General features: G+C 45.6%; 1 protein-coding gene across 1 annotated transcript in view; it reads right to left on the reverse strand.

Annotated features, from left to right (window-relative positions):
• Positions 1 to 4,369: 4,369 nt before the first annotated feature.
• TCTE3 (t-complex-associated-testis-expressed 3) overlaps positions 4,370 to 9,579 on the reverse strand; it is a gene marked incomplete at its 5' end in the record, with an annotated part of 39,184 nt that continues 33,974 nt past the window's right edge. Inside the window, one exon of the mRNA XM_006882842.1 lies at positions 4,370 to 4,480. Coding sequence (XP_006882904.1) covers positions 4,370 to 4,480 — 111 coding nt within the window. The remainder of the gene's footprint in view (positions 4,481 to 9,579) is intronic.

Consider the following 9,579-nt stretch of genomic DNA (forward strand, 5'->3'; position numbering starts at 1 on the left):
TCAACCCGCGCCTCCTCCCGGTCCGGCCCCTACTGGCCCCAGCGCTTCCGGCCGCCGCTCCCGCCGCCCGGTCCTGCAGGCCTGTGCTCGCTCCCGCCGCCCGGCCCCTCAGCCCGGACCGCCCTGCAGGCCTGTGCTCGCTCCTGCTGTCCGGTCCCTTCAGTCTGAGCCTGCCCCGCCTCTGCTCCCGCCGCCCAGTCCCCCTCAGCCCAGGCCGGGCCGCCTGTCCACTCCCGCTGCCCGCTTCCCAGCCCTGTTCATGCCCCGCGCATCCACTCCGGCTGCCCGGTCCCCGCAGCCCAGTCAGCACCCCGCGTGCCCGCCCCGCGCTGCTCCAGCCTCGACCCTACGGGGGTCCCTTCCGAGCCCGAGCCTCCCGCGCCGGGACCCCGGACCCGGCAGCGTCCACGCGGCGACCGCGCCGCCTTTGTTCTCGCCGCCCGCTCGGCGCAGACCAGCGGAGCCCGCGCGCACGTCCGACGGCGCCCTGCCTGGCGGACCACCCTCCATGCGCCCGCCCGCCATGCGCGCCCAGACCCCGTGCACGCGCCCGCCGTGCGCGCGGGCCGTCCCCGCGTTCCCCGACCCCTCGCTCTGAGTGCGGCCTGTTCCTGAGCTTCCGCTCGTCCACCGTAAGGACCCCTCGCTCTGGGGGCTGGGGGCCCGGACCCTGAGCCCCTCCATCCTACAGCAGGGCCCCCGGGACCCTCCCCTGACCCCTCGCTCTGGGCCGGGACCCTGAGCCTCGCCAACCTACAACAGGGGCCTCCCGGGACCCTCGCCTGACCCCGCTCTGGGGGCCTGGACCCTGAGCCTCTTCATCCTACAGCAGGGCCCCTGAGACTCTCCCCACGTCCCCTTGCTCTGGGGGTTAGAGGCTTGGATCCCGAACCTCACTGTCCTAAACAAGGAAGGGTCTGGACCCTCAAGTCTCTTGCCCTTCCATTTAGGTGGGAAGTCAGGACTGTCCACTTGACCCCTCCCTCGGTTGCACGGGGCCTGAGAAGGAGCTCACCTCCACATCTACACCCCAGTGTTGGCCGCCTGAACTATAACGACGGTTACTGTGCAGTGCAAACCCAAGGCCGCTGAGAAAGGCAGCTCTTTTCAGTGACCTGAATTTCTTATAAATCCTAGTCTCAAGTCTCATGCAGGCATTTCTAGGTCTTGGCTAAAATATGAAAAATGTTAGCAACTGAACTTTAAAAGACACATAGAGACAGACAGCTGGCATGATGAGGGCCAGAAGTGTCTTAAAGTTCACTTCTCAAAAAAGTTCACTTCATGGCAGGCACTATTCTCTTAGAGGGTTTAGAGAACAATATGGAATCTCTTTATTACATTCAGCAGACACATTTTCAAGAAAAAAATAATTTGGCTGGTGGCCTAGTGGTAAGATGATGTGCTGCAATTCTGAAGACACCTGGTTCCAATCCACCGGCTGGTCCATGAGAGAAGGATGGGCAATCTCCTCTTGTGTGATTAACTGCCTCGGAAAACTCACTAGAGGATCAGCTATACGCCCGTTTCAACTCGACAACGCACGGCAACAACAATAAAAAGAACATTCCTTCACCCTCAGTAAATCCTTTCGTGACTTTTCCACATGCATCAAATCAGAGATGGATAACCAACAGCTCTGGGCTCAGAAATTGCTAATTTGCTTTACTTTCTCTCACACGTGCAGTCAGGTCTGCTCCCCTTCTTGTACCAGAATCCACTGACAAGGCCTACAATTTAGGCAGAAGGCTGAGGGATGCTTGGAGCATCTGCTGATGTGTAGCTGGAGGCACCTCCACTCTCCCTGAATTCATCCCCATCTCTCCCTCAGTTTCCTTGCTGTGTCAGAATCTTTCCATGGTGCCTGGGCGTGGATGCTACAGCATTCTAGTCTCTCTAGCAGCTTCACTAGAGCCCCAGTCATGTTGGCTTCTGAGCTGAAGAAACTTGTTTTTTCTAAAAGGTTCTTCAGAATCTTTATATTGACCATTTTCTTTCAGTAAAGATTTCAATGCTTTATCCTGCTGGACACACTGATTGGTATTTTTGTTTTCAGCCCAAATTAGAATAAATTATCCATTTTTAACTTTCTGTTTTGAATTTATTCTATGTTAATGTGCTGTCAGTCGCCTGTGACTTGTAATAACCCTATATACAACAGCTCTGAAGCCAATCTCCAGCTCTGACACACCTACGCCCTTTACCCCAGTTACTAGGTCAATCCATCTCATCGGGGTCTTTCTCTCCTACGCGGTCCCACCACCCTTCCAAGCATGATATCCCTCCTGGCCACTTGCCCAAAGTATGTGAGATGGAGCTTCAAAATTCTAGCCTCCAAGGATAAAATTGGTTTCACCTTCTCCAAGACAGACCTGTTTTCTTGGTGGTCCATAGTATGTTTAAGACTCCTGTAGCACCACAACTCAAAGGCATCGATTCTTCTGTCCTCCTTGTTACTGTCCAGCTCCACCTTGGTTTTGAATCCTTATTGGCCCTTTCCCCTGTTCCCTCCTGTACCACCCATGTGTCTTCTGTTCACTGATGCCAATCTCCTGTTGTTGATTGTCGCCTACTCGAGCACAACTCATAGCGACCCTATGAACAAAAAGCCTTTCTATAACTATAGTCATTTATCAAAGTTCATAGAATTTCTAGAGGCATGTTTAGGAAGTGGATGCCACTCCTGCTTCCAAACTGTGAGCTCCACCAAACACCATCCACCATGGGTAACCGTTACGGCATTTTACACCCCAGTGGCACAAGGTTCAGCATCACAGCAACCTGAGGTTACCTCAGTACAGCGTATTGACAGAAGAATGCTGTACTATTAAGAAGAATGTTCCTCCAAAATATACTAAGAATATGGAATGCTTCACAAATTTGCACGTCATCCTTGTGCAAGGGCCATGCTAATCTCTGTATCGTTCCAGTTTTAGTATACGTGCTGCCAAAGTGAGCACGCCAATTACCTAATCATGCCCAGTTTCACTTTGAAAGTTACCTGGTTTTGTGTCTTTGTTGTACTTTCATCTTTGTTAGGAGTCCCCACTTCACATGGGTTTGCTATTGGGAGATGAGGAGACACCACAGCCCCACATTCTGTCGTCTATGCTCAGACCTAAGGGCTGACCAACAGGATTGCAGCCACACACTTCTAGTGCCTGTCCTGGAAGGAGCACTGTGCTCACAGTTTCTTTTCATACGTGATCTGTGCAGCACAGAGCTGGCTTTGATGCTTCCACTGTGTAATTTCTCACAGTTCATATACCACAGTGATTGACTCTACCACAGTGGCTGAAACTTACACATCATAACTATACAGAGCTTGCTGGGCACCGCCTTCCTGGATGAGTTTTCTACATGGATACTGACGTCACTAAGGATGGCTGCAAGCGTTGGACCTATTAGCTCCCGTCGGCTAGTAATGAGAAAGCAGGACTTAGAGCAACAAATTATCCGGATGGCATAAACTGAGGAGTTAGAGTTGATGTCAAAGGCCCTGTGTGAGAGGAGGAAGGAAAACAGCTCTCAGTGGAGAGGGCTGTAGTGAGATTCACCCTGCAGGAAGAGCCAGGTGGAATGTGTAGAAATGGCCTCAGACAGACGTAGAGGAGGGATGGGGCATACAGACAATATGGAACCACAGAGAAGTCCCTGCAAACAAGGCACGACGTGGGAAGAAGTTTGAGTTCCTGACAGTTACAAGTGCACACTTCATGGGTATTGTGCTTGATTCTTATTACTCTTTAAAGGACAGTGGGTTCAGTTGTGGCCTGAGCACTTAGCAAGGTGGTAAACTGGCTTCCGAGTTTGAACCCTTTTCTAAGTCCAGAAAAGACTCTCCTGTTGACTTAGTGAAGCTATGTGACAGCGTTTTCTCCAACAACTCAAGAAAAGTGGAAGAGTGATGATGGGGATCATGTCCAGGGCAGTGATACATGGACATGCCCAGAAAGATGGGGAGTCAGTGAAGCAGGATACTAGAGGAATATGTCGGAAGATTTATGATGGTGTGGAATATGGAGGAGTACGGAGGTATTTAGGGAGTCACTGTAGGGAGCATTATAGGGTTATGCAGAGATATTAGGAGAATACAGAACAGAGTCTCAAAATCTCCCTCCACAAAGGGGTGGGACTGAAAGCTGTTATTAGAATTTCAGGTGTTTATAATCCATCTGGGGTTTATTAAACCTCTGAAAATAGCATATACGAACAAGTAAGTGATGTATGCTCAATAAAGCGTGCTCACATTTTGTTGTTAAGAGAATATATTTTAAGGAATTACCACTTGAACAAAAAAATGTGCATAATGAAAACTTCTGCAGATCCACATAGCTAGATTCTGTGTATTTCTGAGAGAGCAAATAAACTATTCACAGTAGAGAGCATAAACCAAGGCCAAGGCGACGTAACTTTCTGTTTCATGTTTAGCTTCAACCCAGCTGTCCCAGGCAACATCCCAAATCCCTCTACTGGCAACCTATAAGAAAAAAGGGAACAAAGCAGCTTTAGATTGAGCATTTTAAGAAGTAATTGTAAGGTTTCAGTAAGGTGTTGTAAATAATGACACTATATGATTTTAAAATAGAAAATTTATACTTTTTTTTCCTAAAAAGAAAAAAAAAGAAAGGTCCCACTAACATCTGATATCTCAACCAGGGGGGAAAAAGTATTTGCTAAATATAAGGTTGAGCCTAACAAAAGTAATAAAAAGATGTCTCAGTGCTTTACAAAGAACTGATGTGATTTCCCTCCCGTGGCAGGACTGGCCAATGGTGCTGGTGTGGCCAGTCAGTCCTTCCCTTGTGTCTAAAGGGTGGCAGCTTCCCAAGACAGCCTTCCAGTAGACTTCCCAGGACAAGGCCAGAGCTGGTCGGGAGTGTGGTGGGTGTTGCCTCTGCATTAGGAGTTCGTGATAGAACAAACTACTAACCAAGAAGTTGGCAGTCCAAATCCACCCCAAAGTGCCTTGTTTGAAAGACGTCTTTGTGATCAACTTCTTAAAGGTCACAGCTTTGAGCTCAGTGGACAAGCTCTACAGTGTGCATGTGGGGTCATGTGGAGCAGAACGGATAGCAGCTGTCAGTGACACACACTAACTGTCCTACTGTGTTCTGAGGAGCCAGTGTAGTGTTGGTGGGTACATCTGGGTCTACTGACCAAAAGGTCTGTACTTCAAACCCACCAACAGCTCCACTGGACAAAGATGGGCAGCCCCAGCCTGGAACAACCATGGGCTGTCATGAGCCAACATCTCAATCACAGTGAGTTTTCTTTCCTTAGCTCTTTGGGATTTTTGGTTGGTTTTGTATTTTAAATACTGTCTTATACTTTATGACAAGAAATTTTTCTTTTGAATCTTCATTTTTTTCCAATTGAATGGTGAAGTGTTAACATGGAAAAATTACATTTGTCAAAAAAATACACTGTTGGAGAATATCCCAACACCTTGTGTTGGTTTATAAAGCTATGCACCATGTAACTACAAACTCTGTCTGCGTCTGTCTACCTACAGGCTGAGTCCATATACCCTCACCTGGTATGTGAGCTTCCCTCCTGCTGTGACCAGCAGTGACACTAGGGCAGCCTCTACACACACCTCTCAGAACTGTCCTGAGACACGACAGCGGAAACATACTCAGTCTACTGAAATGTGAAGCCACCGGCATGGGCACCAGCTGATATCCAGCACCCACCATCACACTAGTGGTTCAGTCCATATTGATCACAAGCCTCCGCTAGGTCCCCAGATGGAAAGAATGATATCAGGAGACCTTTATGGTTTGAGGCTTTACTCCCAGGTCTCTGTCCACCTAGAGGTGATTTTTGTGTATGGTTTGAGATGTGGATCCTGTTTCAGCTTTCTGTAGGTAGAAGTCCAGTTTTGCCAACACCATTTGTTCAAGAGGTTGTCATTTCCCCATTTGATAAATTTTATCTCCCTGTCAAATATCAGTTGACCATAGATAGATGGGACCATTTCTGGATTCTTGATTCTGTTGCATTGGCCAAGTGCCTGTCATTGTACCATTGGAGAGCACTATGCTGAGTGACCTAACACAGTCTTATAAGGCCATCATAAGTCTGCATAAGGCCATTATTATAAAAATAGAAGTATAACTATTAAAACGTGTGGGAACTCAAGGGGGACAGACAGGTGGGAGCAGAGGGGTGAGGATAGGTAGAGGCTAAACCACAGGGTTGGTGAGTGGAGGGGGCAAGGAAAGGGGAAGGATCTGGGCAAAAAGACTGGGTAATGATGGGCACGGTTCAATGGCGATTGATTTTATTAAAAATTATGCAAGAGAATGATTGTATGAAACACTGTGAATGAAGAATAGTGTAAAACACAGGTATACTGAACTTTGTAAGCAAACTAATAATAAAAAAATAATAACTACACAGCAACCTAACAGGTTAATGGTAGCCCAGGATTGTTATTTGGAAAGCTAGTAAATGTTCCCAAATGCCAACCTTGACAAAGATCATCTACACAGCTGCCTTTTCCTTTGCTTAGTACTCAGTAAGGAAGGGCTTCAAACAAAGCTCTGAGTAGTTCTAGGTTGTGCATCCATTTACTCAGCAGAACAACACTGCTAACTCTGCTGCGAGAAGAAGGTGAAGGGGGAGTAATTCAAAACACACCAGAACAGAGAGACTTTGAAAAGTCAGGCTTGTTATTAAGCATTTCATGAAATCTAATGGTTAATAAATAAAAAAGTATTACAAGACTAAATTTCAATAAATCAGCAAATACCCATGGGGGGCGGGGGAAGTGATACAAGGAGAAAAATCTATGCAATAGTCCAGGCTTCTGGGGACAAGGGGCAAAGCGAGACCAGGGCAAAGCCAGACTGGGGGGCAAAGCCAGACCGGGGCGGGGAGGGGGGTAAAGCCAGACTGGGGGTGAAGCAGGCACAGCTGAGCAGGGGAAGCAATAGCGGAGCTGGGGGAGTGCCCCAATAGCTGGAATTTTAGTAAGATCTCCACTCGTGACCAATAGGCGAGAGTCTGCGTGAATGCCCTGGGCCTATGCCTGCCCTGCACCTGTGCCCTGCACCCATGCCTGCCCTGTGCACCCTGTGTCCGTGCCCATGCCCATACTTGTCCTGCACCTGTGCCCTCCCTGCACCCATGCCTCCACACTTTGCCATGCATCTCCTCATGTCCAGTCAACTACCTGCCTTTAGTCCAGAACATCTCAATCTGACCAAACTACAACAGTTATAAACAGAAGAGACTGCTTTTACAGGCCCTGTACTGAAACTTCTCTTGGAACAGAAGTTCAAAGAGAAACACAAGCCACACTACTGCTGCATCATTTCTGGAGGCATGAGAAACTCTACCTACCACAGCAATGTTACCTAAAAAGCAAGCTACTCACACTCTACACAGGTGCAAAGCAAGATGTCATCCCCAAAAAGTGACACAGTATCAATGGATTTCCTGAAGTGAGAAAGTCTGGTGGAACTTTCTGACACAGAATTTAAAAGAACAATGATTAAATATTTTCAGTGGGTGAAAAACAAACTTGAAGAATTACAAGACACTGCAAGCAAACACCAAGAGCAGCTTTAATAAAACAATCCAAAACAATGCAGATAAAACAAACGAGGCATTAGAGGCTCTGGAAAAACAAGAAATCACGACCCAAAATATAGGATTCAATATTTCTGATGTTGTCAACATCATGGAGGGGCACATGAACAGAGTTGAAACCAGTGAAATAGAATTGTCACCACTGATCTGATACAGCAAAAAGCAGAATCAAGAAGGAAGGGAAAAATTAGAAAACCTAAGAATAATGTGGGACACCATCAAGAGAAATAACATGTGCATCATTGGAATCCCAGAATAAGAAGAAGCAAGAGAAGGCACAGAAAAAGTTGTGGAACAGTTACTAGAAGAAAGCTTCCCAGGCATAATGAAGAATGAGAACATATATATCCAAGACGGTGAGCAAACACCATATTGAATAGACCCCAAAAGATAAACGTCAAGACATATCACAGTCAGATTTGCCAGAATCAATGATAAGGAGAGAATTCTGAAAGCAGCAAGGGAGAAACAAAGAATAACCTATAAGGGGCAGCAAATAAGATTAGATACTGATTTCTCAGCAGAAACCATGTGAGCAAGAAGACAGTAGAACGACATATATCAAACACTCAAAGAACACAACTATCAACCAAGAATACTGTACCCAGTAAAATTGTCCATCAAATGTGAAGAAGAGATCAAGATATTCCTAGAAAAACAACCTATGGGTGTTTGGAAAAACAAGACCAGTGTTGCAGGAAATACTGAGAGACAACCTTCTTAAAGAGGTGCCACGGAAAGCAGGATGGACCAAAGTAACTAGCAACAACATCAAAAGGAATTCAACAAAATGATAGAAATAAACTCTTGCCTCTCAATAATCACAATGAATGTAAACAGTTTAAATGCACCCACCACTGAAGAGAAAAAGAGTAGCAGATTGGATTTAAAAAAAAAAAAAACCAACCAAACAAAATCTGTCAATATGCGGTCTACAAAAGACACACCTGAAAAATGAAGATAAAGAAAGATTAAAAATAAAAGGGTGGGGGGAATATAACAAGCAAATGGCAAATAGGAAAAAAGCAGGGGTAGTGATATTAATCTCTGATAAAATAAACTTCAATGCAAAAACTATCACAAAAGAAAAGGAAAGTCACTACATAATGCTTGAAGGGTTAATAGAACAAGAGGGCATAATAAAAATAAATATCTATGCACCAAATGGAAGACCTGCAAAATATAGAAAACAAACATCAAGAAAACTGAAAAAGGAAATAGACAACACTACTATAATAGTTGGAGACTTCAATAAATCACTCTCAAGACAAGATAGAACTAACAGAAAGAAACTCAACACAGATGCTGAAGAATTAAACCACAAAATAAATCAGCTTGATCTCACAGATATTTATAAGCTAATGCACCCCAAAAAAGCACAGTATACTTTCTTCTCCAATTGCATGGAACATTCTCCAGAATAGATCACATTTTAGGTCACAAGGCAAGCATCAATAAATTAAAAAAACATAGAAATAATACAAAAAATTTTCTCAAACCATTATACAAAATTAGAAATTAATAACAAGAGGATAAAGGAGAAAAAAAATACATACATTTGGAAGCTGAACAACACCTTGCTTGAATGAAGCTTCGTCTGATGTAATTTGGGCATGTTCAAAGGAGGGACCATTCCTTGTAGAGGGATCATGTTTGGGAAAGTGGAGGGACAGCACAATAGAGGAAGACCCACGATGAGATGGATTAATTCCGTGATTAGAGTAATGGGAGTAGGTGTTTCAGAGACAGTGAGGTTGGCACAGGATAGAGCAGGGTTTAGGGCTCTTGTACATAGAGACGCCATGAGTTGCAAGTGACTTGACAGCACATAACAACAACTAGAAGAAATAACAAATAACATTAAGAGTACCCTGAAGAGATCATAGCTGACATCCAAGCAGATATATGCACACCCATGTTTATTGCAGCTTTGTTCACAATAGCAAGGAGTTGGAAACAACCTAAGTGCCCATCAACAAA

Source organism: Elephantulus edwardii, unplaced genomic scaffold (assembly GCF_000299155.1).
Source record: "Elephantulus edwardii isolate Elephantulus edwardi_28Jun2011 unplaced genomic scaffold, EleEdw1.0 scaffold00024, whole genome shotgun sequence".
In the NCBI taxonomy this organism is placed as follows: domain Eukaryota; kingdom Metazoa; phylum Chordata; class Mammalia; order Macroscelidea; family Macroscelididae; genus Elephantulus; species Elephantulus edwardii.